General features: G+C 43.6%; 1 protein-coding gene across 1 annotated transcript in view; it reads right to left on the bottom strand.

Moving 5' to 3' along the window:
* The window catches only part of grk4 (G protein-coupled receptor kinase 4), a 142,422-nt gene that overhangs the window by 36,157 nt on the left and 92,705 nt on the right, over nt 1-13,560 (bottom strand). The window contains exon 4 of the mRNA NM_001006112.1: nt 9,458-9,535. Within this exon, the coding sequence (NP_001006112.1) occupies nt 9,458-9,535 (78 nt within the window). The remainder of the gene's footprint in view (nt 1-9,457; nt 9,536-13,560) is intronic.

The following is a 13,560-nucleotide window of genomic DNA, read 5'->3' as shown; positions in this document are numbered from 1 at the left end:
CATTTATGAATGCAAGCAAGAGCTGCCTTGCTGAAGCCTTTACCACTGACCCCAGGAGTGCCACCTAGTGATCAAAATTAAACTACCCTCCTTCTATTGATATATAAAGGGGACTTGTGACATGGCATTCCTCACAGTCTTCCTTGTGTAAATCTTTCTGCCAAACCAAAGATAAAGCAGAGATCGCTTTCATAACCCTGCCAGTCACTCGGTGGGAAAGTGGTGTCCAGGTGACCTCCAAGAGGAAAGCACTGGTCTTACACAAGTCTTGGCGCAAACAGCCCACACCACCTCTTAGGACATTTATCTGCATTTACACAAACCTGTCAATATTTGCATTGCAGAGGTAATCCACCCATTGGCTTTTAAACTGCTGACTATATAAAGATCATATGTCAGGAGCACAATGCGCAAGTGAGAAGGATATATGAAACAACCAGGTTCTAAGAGGAAAATGACTTGTCCCCAGAATTGCAGTTCATTGCAGAAACAGAACATAAGAGCGGTACAAAAGGGAAAGGGACCCTCACAGGTTGTTCTCATCTGATCTAAGCATTTTTATCTTTTCACACTGCTGCAAATTGCTGCAAACTACTAAAGTACCTAATTACCACTGGAAACAGTAAAGAGGGCCCATCCTTAAGGCTTATACAAATATAAGAATTTGAATCCTGTTGCTAAATGCAGATCTACCAACTAGTCATGGAAAGTCAAAGATCCTAGGGTGCTCCTCAAAGCTATGAAGGGGTAAGAATTGGGTTCTATGGGTTTACTGTTAAGTGCCCTCACTTCACCTTTAAAATAAAGCTGCCCATAAATGAGTTAAAATTGACAACATGATCAAGTTGGCAACTTATTAGCCAAAATGAAAAGCCTTATCCTAACGGAGATCGAACTGATCCAATCGAGCCATGGATGTAGTCCTCTCTCAATAAGTCTACCCTAAGGCTACTGGCTAGATTATCTACATATGTCCCTAATTTTTATCATAGCCTGACTCCAATATTCTACATGAGCCCCCCCCCCCATATCTTCTGACAAATGGCAAGTGGATCAGTAGCAGATCGTCTCAATTTGGCTGACCAGTTTGGTGGCTTAATCCGGCAAATGTCCTCTTACTTGGAAACCTTCATAGGATACCCATTACTAAATATAATTGGGTATGTAGCCCCCGGGTTGATGGCCAACCTTCTTTTTTTTTTTCTTGTTGGTAGTAAAATAGTTTATTGGACAAGAGACACCTCCGCATAGTCATCTAACATTGGCTTCCCCCATTTTCATATTTTTTAGATAGTACGTGCAAATACTATGTTACTTCAGTCCAATCATCTCACAGTATGCATAAAAAACTGTTACTCAAAGGAGCAGTCATATTGCAGGCACTTTCGGCATAACAAGAAAGTTACTGGGCCCACGGCAAAATGTTTTCAGGTATCCATAAACTTCAGGAAGAAATCTGAGAATCAGGACCCACATGGCCTACTGTAGTCTTGGGCCTCCAAGAAATGTTTGTATCTGCTGCCCCTATTGTAAGTGTGTATGAATTGCGCCTTGTATTAGATAACATTCCAACAATGGTTGGACCTGGTATTTCATTCATAGCTTTGCCTTTGACTTACATACACTAATAAATATAAAGAATGCCTAGCATCTTAACTGCATTCTGGAAAAGCCAAAAGCCTTTTACAGTTCCTGTCCATGAGCGGCCAAAGGAAGTGACACTGGTTCCCAAATGCAGTTTGGGGCTTATCTGTGCAAGGGATTTTCATTTCCTAAGCACCATGTCCATGTAAGGAGAACTGGAAAGGGGGCTGAAACAATGCATGTCTAAAACAAGGAATATCCTAAATTTACACGTCTAGAAATAAAAGTCAAATTTAACATCCCATGAGAAGAACGGGGGGGGGGGGGGGGGAAATGCCAGCCAGAAAGGAAGGAAGGGAGTAGTGTAAGTTAATGGTTAAAACAAAGGTGGGTGAGTAGTGTGATTGTGCAAACACCAAGCTGGCCTGTTTCATTCAGCAAGTTTATACTTTTGTTCCTGCTTGTTAATTAGTCCAATCAAGCTCTATCTGCCTCCCTCTCTTGGATACTGTAACATAACAAGGAGATGTTGGTTTCTAACAGAGCTGCGCTCGGGACTCAATTAATGAGCTGTCCCCGTGTGACAAACTACGCACATTCACAAACGCATGTATTCTAACATGCCTACACATGAATCCTATATATTACTGGTATTTATACAGCGCCAGGACATTCCTCAGCACACTGCTTAGGGCCAGCAAACATCAAGCACCATTCAGGTAAACTAAGACTGTAAAAGAGGCCCTGCCCACAGGAGCTTGCAATCTAAAGGCTGTGGAAGCAGCAGAGTGCTGATTTACTAACTAAATTGCACTGGTGCACTAATCCATAGCAATAGGCGCCAGGTTTCACTTTTTAACTTATATTAGTCTGATCAAAACTAATGAATTGGTAATTGCAGTGTTGCAATTTATTGCATCTATGTTGGTACGAAAGTTAAAGAAAACAAGAGAAGTTTGTTAGTGCCCATTAAATTCCGATGTCTGTCCTACACGGTTGAACCATTCTGTCTTAAGAAGTCTAACCTTTCTATTCTACACAGTCTAACCACTCTGTCCTATACATTCTAACCTTTCCACAGTCTAACCGTTCTATCCTACACAGTCTAACCGTTCTATCCTACACAGTCTAACCGTTCTATCCTACACAGTCTAACCGTTCTATCCTACACAGTCTAACCGTTCTATCCTACACAGTCTAACCGTTCTATCCTACACAGTCTAACCGTTCTATTCTACACAGTCTAACCGTTCTATTTTACACAGTCTAACCGTTCTATTCTACACAGTCTAACCATTCTAGCCTACACAGTCTAACCTTTCTACAGTCAAACCGTTCTATCCCACACAGTCAAACCGTTCTATCCCACACAGTCTAACCGTTCTATCCCACACAGTCTAACCGTTCTATCCCACACAGTCTAACCGTTCTATCCCACACAGTCTAACCGTTCTATCCCACACAGTCTAACCGTTCTATCCTACACAGTCTAACCGTTCTATTCTACACAGTCTAACCGTTCTATCCTACACAGTCTAACCGTTCTATCCTACACAGTCTAACCGTTCTATTCTACACAGTCTAACCGTTCTATCCTACACAGTCTAACCGTTCTATTCTACACAGTCTAACCGTTCTATTCTACACAGTCTAACCGTTCTATTCTACACAGTCTAACCGTTCTATTTTACACAGTCTAACCGTTCTATTCTACACAGTCTAACCATTCTAGCCTACACAGTCTAACCTTTCTACAGTCAAACCGTTCTATCCCACACAGTCTAACCGTTCTATCCCACACAGTCTAACCGTTCTATCCCACACAGTCTAACCGTTCTATCCCACACAGTCTAACCGCTCTATCCCACACAGTCTAACCGTTCTATCCTACACAGTCTAACCGTTCTATTCTACACAGTCTAACCGTTCTATTTTACACAGTCTAACCGTTCTATTCTACACAGTCTAACCATTCTAGCCTACACAGTCTAACCTTTCTACAGTCAAACCGTTCTATCCCACACAGTCAAACCGTTCTATCCCACACAGTCTAACCGTTCTATCCCACACAGTCTAACCGTTCTATCCCACACAGTCTAACCGTTCTATCCCACACAGTCTAACCGTTCTATCCCACACAGTCTAACCGTTCTATCCTACATCCTGCTTTACTTAAGGTTCACATTACTTAGGCCGTTTTTGGAACTGATTGCAGAGATCTTGCACGTTACTGCTCACATTGTTGATGGAATGAAATTATACACATGTTCCAATCAATCCCCTCTTTCAGATGGAGAGTATCACTCAACAACACGTGTCCCGTGTTTAAAATGTAGTTTCCTTAGTTTGCGCACAGTTTATTTATCCAACCAAACACTGAGGGGAAAAAATGTTTTTTATTAATGTATTCAGGCCTCAAACATTTTGTTATATAATGCCAGGTTGGATTCTTGGAATGCAATGAGCTAATGAAAGAATTCCATAAGCTCAGACCTTGCATCCTAAATCACGTTTCTTTGTTGCAGATCTCTTGCAACTATATATGGTTACTAAAAGGACAAGTTAAACTTAATATCATGATTTAAAGATCCTCCATAGGATCACATCTATAAGCCCTGCATTGTTCACACCTGTATGATCCACATATGTAAGTACCTGTATTGTCCACAACTGCAAGACCATTGCTTACATCTGTAAGGTCCTGTATTGTTTGCACCTGTAAGACCCTGCATTGTTCACATTTGTAAGACCTCAAACTCCAACTGTAGATATCTGCATTGTTCACCTGTTTACACCTCAGACAGACTTGCTGGAGTGGTCATGATCAGCTACTTGCATAGTCATGATGGGTTTCCCTGGCCCCTTCCCTACTCTGCCCATCTTGGTCTTCCCTGCCTGTGTGTGCCATACTCTGCCTGCCCTACCCTGCCTGTGTGTGCCATACTCTGCTTGCCCTACCCTGCCTTTGTGTGCCATACTCTGCCTGCCCTACCCTGCCTTGTGTGCCATACTCTGCCTGCCCTACCCTGCCTTTGTGTGCCATACTCTGCCTGCCCTACCCTGCCTTTGTGTGCCATACTCTGCCTGCCCTACCCTGTCTGTGTGTGCATACTCTGCCTGCCCTATTCTACCTGTGTGTGCCATACTCTGCCTGCCCTATGCTGCCTGTGTGTGCCATACTCTGCCTGCCCTATGCTGCCTGTGTGTGCCATACTCTGCCTGCCCTACCCTGCCTTGTGTGCCATACTCTGCCTGCCCTACCCTGCCTTTGTGTGCCATACTCTGCCTGCCCTACCCTGTCTGTGTGTGCCATACTCTGCCTGCCCTATGCTGCCTGTATGTGCCATACTCTGCCTGCCCTACCCTGCCTTGTGTGCCATACTCTGCCTGCCCTATGCTGCCTGTGTGTGCCATACTCTGCCTGCCCTACCCTGCCTTTGTGTGCCATACTCTGCCTGCCCTATGCTGCTTGTGTGTGCCATACTCTGCCTGCCCTACCCTGCCTGTGTGTGCCATACTCTGCCTGCCATACCCTGTCTGTGTGTGCCATACTCTGCCTGCCATACCCTGCCTGTGTGTGCCATACTCTGCCTTCCCTATGCTGCCTGTGTGTGCCATACTCTGCCTGCCCTACCCTGCCTGTGTGTGCCATACTCTGCCTGCCCTATCCTGCCTGTGTGTGCCATGCTGCCTGCCCTACCCTGTCTGTGTGTGCCATACTCTGCCTGCCCTATGCTGCCTTGTGTGCCATACCCTCCCTGCCCTATGCTGCCTGTGTGTGCCATACTCTGCCTGCCCTATGCTGCCTGTGTGTGCCATACCCTCCCTGCCCTATGCTGCCTGTGTGTGCCATACTCTGCCTGCCCTGTGCTGCCTGTGTGTGCCATACTCTGCCTGCCCTATGCTGCCTTGTGTGCCATACCCTCCCTGCCCTATGCTGCCTGTGTGTGCCATACTATGCTGCCTGTGGGCCTGTGGGAGGTAAACCTGGCTGGGGTTTGTTTTAGGAGTTTGTTTAATTTTGTGATGGGGATTGCTGTGCTACCCACAGGGAAGGATTTAAGGGTATGTCTTACTATGACATATTAAACTTCTTTTACATATGAGTGAAGGGTGATATTCTTGCAGTGAGCACCAATTATTTGGTGGGGGGGGGGGTTGGTGTGCTACCACCATTAATACGGGTATGGTCTTAAAAGCTCTGTGATAATATGGGTGTAGTTTAAAAAAGGGAGTGGTAAAAACTGGCTTCCATTATCGGCCCTCCACAATATAGGCCAGAAAAATTCTGGCCCTCGGTACCACAGAAGTTGGACAGCATTGCTCTATAGTGTTAAAATGTTTATATGCTGTGTCTTCTGTGGGACAGAAGACACAGCAGGAAAAACATCAACATTTTAAATAATCAAGGCACAGCCTGCAGCCATAACGAGTTTATTTGTAGCTGAATATCAGATGGTGGGCTTGACAATTCTACTTTATATAACTATAAACAGTATGATATGAGTTAACGTCAGAAAGTTTTTACTACCATTTACTCCTAAGACAATATTTATGTAAACCTTGGGAAGAAATAAAGAATGTCTCACCCCTTCCACCATATTGTTTCTACCCCTCCTTCAACTACTATGGTTCAAGTAACAGAACAAAAGCTTTTCTGCAACCAATTAAACCCTCAGTGTGAAGGAGAACAGGTCAAGCAAAATGTTCTTAAAATGAACAGAAAAGCATACAACCTACACATACCTACCGCAATCTGCATTTTCTGTGCAATATGTCTTATGGGTAAAATAGTCTGAGCTTTGATTCCACGCCAAACTTTTAAAAACACACTCAAAACTCATTTCCTGTTGCTATTGTACTTGGCCAAGAACATCTGTTTAACATTTCAGAGCATTGGAAGAATGGCTTTCAGAAAATAGGCACAATGTGCTTTCCAAGATGTGAAGGGAACACGGCCATTTAAAGCTACCATTAGCCGCCAGTGGCCATGGTGTAACCTTAGAGCTGCTCCTGGCACCCATGTGCTCTGGAGGCTTAAGCTTTATTGCCTACATTTCTTGGGGAGAGAGGGAACCATGGTGAATGACGTAAAGCTGAAACTGCATTCTAAGCCATTATCAAATTAATCTTTAATATTTACACATTTTAGGGCTGTGGCACCTTGTTTTCACTTCTGACCTGGGTAATCCAGCAATAATTGGTCCTAAAGCCAAGAGTGCATCAGAATATACGTTAGAATCATCCTGTTCCTAGGCCCTGAGGGAAATAAGAGTATATAAAAGAATGGCTTCTCATCCCTAAGGGTGTCATTTGTCTTTGTCAACCAAGGGTCCTTTATGAGAGGCCTGGGAGCTTGATGGTTCTGTGCAGTATCCTAGATGTTCCTAGCCCTGCACTCTTCTGGACAGAATTATCTGATGTTGTTTCTGGGATCTGTTCTGGGTTGTTCTGAGCCTTTTTCCCATCTTAGGAGTCACAGACCTAAATGCTCCTACTAACACTGGCACCACTTTGGCCTTCACTTTTCACATCCTCCCTGGTTCCTGTTTCATACCCATTCTTCTTGATGTGGCTGTCACTTGGCACTACCATTGACTTCTAGTTCTTGTCTACTACCACAATGTCCGTTGATTAGCCAGTGCCTGTCTGTCCTTCTGGATCTAGAAGTCCTACAGGATTGTAGCCCTGCTAATCTCCACAGCTTTCTGTGGAATCTCCCATCTGGACTTAGAAGGGTTTAACCCATATACTGTGCAAATGCAGATGTGCCATTCAGTTCCTGCCCACATCTTACATCCTGCCATTACATGTTGGACTATCTCTGAGCCTTTCTGCACAGTCTACATCTGGAGTCCTAACTAGTGTAGTATATGTTGACTTTTATGGACCTGGTGTGTAGCTTTTGTGCTGCAATCATCAGTTCCTCCAGGCTGTCTGCTGCTAGCTCAGGCATATTTTCAGCAGCTCAACTTTGGGTGCCATCTTACTGATGTACTCCTGGATTCATGTACTCTGGGTTTCACCCAGGACCATGGCTCTGACACTCCCCTGACCCCTCCTGCCCTTTTTCAGGCTGGTGTACAGCCGCTGGGTGTTGGAAGGAAACTTCTGTATATTGTGAGGAGCTTCTGTATATTGTGAGGAGCTTCTGGAGCTTCATACTGGCAGCCTCCATGTCCTTCTTTGTCTTTCCAGTCACTGTACCAGCAGGGTGTACATGTCAATGGTGTAAATCGTGTTCTTCCCACTAAGCTGGCTCTTTAGGTCCTTTCTTATCCTTGGTGGTACTTGCATGTTGCTGTCTTCCATGCCTCCTCATTGTGGTTCCCATGTGACTGGGTGACACCTTACTACAGTGGTTCTCAACCTTCCTAATGCCGTGACCCTTTAATACAGTTCCTCATGTTGTGGTGACCCCCAACCATAAAATTATTCCAAAGACCATGGGAAATATGTGTTTTCCGATGGTCTTAGGCGACCCCTGTGAAAGGGTCATTTGACCCCCAAAGGGTTCCCGACCCACAGATTGAGAACCGCTGCCTTACTAGGTGTAGATATGCGGGTGCAACTATATACTAAAGTTCAATTAATTAAGCTGTTATATATGTTTGGCTTGTTAAGTCTCATCCTGGTATTAAATGATTATGTAGTAGTTTCTCGTTAGGCACAGCAGGGTTTTCACTTCATCATGACTTCCACATGAAGCTAAGTAATATTTTGGAATCGGATTCTGTGCAGAATTCCTGACCTCACACAAGAAGAAATGACATACAGACTTCAATAAACACCTCCTTGCATTCCCACTTTGTGGTACACTCAAACCACTGAGAGGTCTTTCAGTCAGCGTCAACGGAAAAGTCTTTGAGAAATTTCAGAGCAGACTCTGAATAATACCTTATATAAAAAACATGTACTTCCACAATCACTTCTCCACTTAAGGTAAATTAAGTTCCTACGTTAAGTAAGTAGTACAAGAAGGCTTGGCCATTTGGTCAGGTCACTAAATGCATCTCTGTCTGATTTTGCCACCCAGCTGGTACATCATATGGTGGACATGAATCAAATTAAGGGGGTCATGGAGCACAAACACAGTCTGATGGGTCTTTCCCACCCAATAATGGTAAAACAGATACTACTTAAAGGTGACCTGTAACCATAAGAAATAATTCCTAATCCTTTTGTGTAATGTTAGTTGAGCATAATGAACTTTACTAACACTATAAATTTATTTAAACTGAGTCTTAGAATTCACAATCACAGCAAGCAGGTGGGCGCCATTTTGTGGACACTATTATTAAGGCAAGTTTTGTATCACCTCTTGTGATGCGCCATAATGGGGGATCTAATGTCCATGCCTATGCGCAGGATACACACTTATAGACCATAAGGAGGGAAGGGAAATGTGAGGATCACAGTGACATCTAGGAAGTGCTGATTGGAAAGTGAAAGTAATTGACTGCCCTGACTTTATGCCTGAGGCATAGAGGCGGGGCAGGTAATATATGATTGACAGTTCAGACTTTTTAAATACATTTACAACAGGTATGGATATCTTAATTAAAAAATAAAAGAATTTGGGTTTCATGATTAATTTACCAATGGCTTTTATTACACAGCTTTTTAATTGTGGGTGACTGATCCCCTTTAAATTATTCTGTGGGTGGGCCCCAAACAAAATTTAAGAAACTGGTGCTTTTTGTAAAAACGAACATCAGTCCATAGCCACCAATCATATGCTTGCTTTCATTATCTTAACTGCTACTTAAATAGTAAAATCTGATTGGTTGGTATATGTTTCTTGACTAAGTGATTTTTGCTGTATTTCTACAAAACGTGGTAAACTTGTTGTAGTAGCTCTAGTAACGCTCACCCCATTGTTGAAGTAGGTGTCCAAAATCCTTAAGCCATGGTCTTTCCTCTTCTCATCTGGAGCCAGCTCGTATTCTGCCTGGACAAAGAAGACGAAAAAACAAAAACACAGTCTGAGAAAACGTTTGAGAAGATCTTGAGATGTAACCTGGCTCACTTTAACTCTGATTAGACCCTTTGTGCCATGAAGCAGCCCATAGTAGGGATGCACCGGACTCGAGATGTAGCTGAATCCAATTTTGTGACAGGATTCGGATTAGAAGGAATTTGGAATTTGAATGAACCAAACCATTTGTGTAGTATTTACCCGCTGGGCATTGGAAGATGCTGATTATTTTCGGCAAATTAGCTTAATTGCAAATGGAAATTAGGGTTCAGATTAGGAATCGGTATTTGCATGAATCAAGAAGAAACAGATTCAGTGCATCCCTAATTACAAGATCACAACAATGTGCAATTAGACACCAGTAGAACGAGGTCTATTAACTAGGCACCTCATAAAGGAACAGAAGGGGAAGTGCTTTTACCCATGTGACGTTTTTGTTACAGAAATCAAGGTAGCCATTACAGGCACACTAAATATGCTGGGCTCATTCACACCCCCAAGGGCAGTTGTGGACCCACAAGTTCCCTGCCATTAGCTGTGCATAAACCACTTTCATTAAAGGTGCTTGTGTCAAAATTCACTCTTTGCACTTCCATATTGTTGCAGTTGGCGTCTCTCAGTCCTTCCTGCCTTCCATCATGGGTGCTCCTGTGCCAAATGATGCAGGGGAACCCTGGCGTTATCTCTACCTCCTGACCAGCCTGTAGCTCCAGGGTTCCCTTCACTCCCAGAGTCATTAGGTGCAGCAGCCCTGTGCCTAAAGTACAGGGCACAGACATTACTTGCATGCTTAACAGCGGAAATGACGGCAGGTAAAAATGCACTCGCAGTTGTGGTAATTTTGCTAAATCAAATGCATTGGAAGTAGGTGCAGCACAATGGTGTAAAAAGAATAGCACCTTTATGACCACAATGACCGGAATTCTGGGAAAAAACCACTGCATTGTGAGAAAAAAAAACACTCCAATTGCGTTCAAAATTGCACGTTTGCTCATTGCAGAGGTAAATGAGCATTTAAGTGTCTTGTCCAGGGTCCCAAGGAGTTGCCAAAGGAAATTGAACCAGGGATCACTAATTCAACCACTGCTAATAATGCTGGATACCCCCAAGCATGTCTACCTACAGAGTGCAAACTCCTTGGTGTATAATCTGACTCTCTTTTCCACTATCCCTTTGCCAATGGCTGAACAAAAAGATTCCTTGAAACACCTATAATAACATCTTTAACTGATCACAATACTGCAAACCTGTCTCATTTAATGAAAAACCTCAAAATATCTGTGGGTGTTACACAATTAAACTGGATTCACAGTTGTCATTCCCTCAGCTGTTATTTGAGTTTTCTCCAGAATTGCAGCTCTTCGGGCCTCTCATGGCTTCAAATGACTAAGTGTATGAAAAAAGCAAAAGCAATACTGAACTCCAAAAATATGTGTTTGGGAGATCTAGCCAGAAGAACAGACTGTCATGTTCCTAAGAAATATCCAGAGAGAAAGATCTCTTTACCAGCTACGTGTTTAACCACTGTGGGTTTTGGTGAAAAAAATAAAAACAGAATATTGCGAAATAAAGAAATAAAAAAGCTCAGAAAATAAAGTGAGGGGATATGGAAGTTAATATCTTGACCCTACAAAACTGGCAGAGAAGCAGAAACGACTGCTTTGATGCCTCTTTGTCTTTTGTACATTAAGCAGATCAGGTTTTGCTGTGTTTCAGGAGCCAATAATCAGTTGTAACCTACTAGGCATGGAATCCTCTGAGCTGCTAGCCACAGGCAATGCAAAGGGGCAAGAAATGGTCATGTAGTCTTTGCTTGTGGTACACAAAAATAGAGGTTAAACAGCCAAGATGTCAGTGTAAATCAGCTATAACTCTGCTTTGGACTAAAATGTATTCTACTGATGTCTGACGCTCTTAAGGTCCCCATACACGGGCAGATGTCGCCAAGCTAGCGGATCTTCTCCCGATATCCCCACCTACGGGTGGCCGATATCGGGAGAACCCAGGATAATTTGGCCACAGGGCCAATCGATCGGATTATAACGACGGGCACAGGAAAAGTCAGTCCGGGGACTGCATCAACGAGCCTATGTGGTCCCCGATCCGACTAGATTTTCTAACCTGCCTGATCGACATCCGTCGGGAGTGCCCATGCACGGCTGATTATCTGCCGAATCGGTCCAAGGGACCGATATCGGCAGCTACTATCAGCCCGTGTATGGGGACCTTTACACAACCAGAATGGACACTGGAGGTAGGACTAAATGTTGACCTCCACTGGCAATTAAATCATGCCCAAAATCACTGTACAAGCGAATGCAGCACTGTATGGTAATGCCAAGTAGAAACAGTTCATAAAAAATATTATAACTAAAGCTCCATATTCCACATTTTCCAATCTAATTTCTTGAAGGAACTTGGTTTTCAAAATTTGCTTGTGCAGTACAATGGGTTGCTCCAGGGATATCCTGACACAGCTGTGTATACCCAGTCTTGTGCATTGAAGAATGTTTTGTGTCCCCTGATGTGCACATACACAAGCACAGAGCTTAGGGAGCACGTTGCTGCCGTTAACTGTTGTGCCCAAAACAATGGTCCCCATCAGTAGATACATAGGTATAAATTGGGGAGGCTGGGAATTCAACAGCTGCTAGATCAACACTAAGATCCTAAGGCAGCTGATCCAATTGTTTGCCATAGGGCCAAATGCCTGGATCACAGACGAGGATAAAGGCTGTCGAGGCGATGACCACATTAACAGGCCGATGCAGTCCTCCATCCATCAGAAAAATCAAGCCTGTCCAATTGACATCTGGCTGATTTTTTTTCAGATATCAGTTAGGTAGGCCTATCAGGGGCCCCCATACACAGGCCGATAAGCTGCCAAACCAGCCTGAAGGGAATGAATCAGCAGCTTAAATCTGCTCTTTTACAGCCACCTTTATCCTTATGTGATTTGAATTTTGACCTGGGGGTTAAATGATCATATGGCATCGCTCTGGCCCACCACGTAGGATGTCAGATTAGGCAAAGATTTGCTATTTTGTATATCGTCTTCTGTACTGTCACTGCCTGGGTGCAAGCTGGCTGTATTCATTTGTTACTTTGTGATAAAAGATATATATGACGATAAAATGGGGATCAGCAACTGCTCCTTAAATGCGGCGGGCAAATCATCATCTGTGGCCCAGCTCAGTCTTCATCCCGCTTAATCACCATGTAAACAATCCTGATGAGATACACATTTGTATGGGGATCATTTTGGACACATACACAGGGCAACATGCTGCCTACCTTAAGGCTCCAATTTGATTTGATCCCACTGGCATCTAATTAAAGCTTATGAGTCAGACCAAAGTGTTAATTAAACTATTTGACAATGATTATATGTGTTATCCAATCCTATGCATGAAGCCTACACCTTTGCTCACCAGAGATGCTGTTGCATGGAGTTTTGTTTGGGAATGGCTTGCTCAAGGGAAGCAGCATGGCAGCTCTCACTATTATGTATAAACACGTTATGTAAAGGAATGTTGTGAATATTCAGTAGGCCGGTGAAGTTTTTTCCCTGTACGTCAGATTAATGTCAGAGGTGCCACCAGTTATTACGGTATTTAATAGAACAAAGGAAGCAGTTGTCAAGAGGCAGCAAAGTTGTGTTGCAGGCAGGCTGACGTAGACATCATCTGGCACCTTAAGCGCTCGCTTCATGCAACTATTTCCCAATCTGCCCCCGATCATGTGGGCTGGGAACCATATGAATGGATTGCAGAGAGATGAATCGCTTTGCCTGCCAATATCTATCCTCTTTTAAGTAATACCAGCAGCAAAAGACATTACCGAGCTCCATTTCAACTGCGGGAGCAACTGAGGTCACAAGGCTGTGCTTCTCCTAATAAGCTCGTAGTTGAATTTTAACTGGGAACATGCTAGCCAATGCGAGTGCTTGATTGAACACAGAGTACGATAATAAAATATCGCCTACGTTTAGTTGTTTT

This window comes from Xenopus tropicalis, chromosome 1 (assembly GCF_000004195.4).
Source record: "Xenopus tropicalis strain Nigerian chromosome 1, UCB_Xtro_10.0, whole genome shotgun sequence".
NCBI lineage: Eukaryota > Metazoa > Chordata > Amphibia > Anura > Pipidae > Xenopus > Xenopus tropicalis.
The sequence above is the reverse complement of the archived record's forward strand: the minus strand, read 5'-3'. Positions and strand labels throughout refer to the sequence as shown.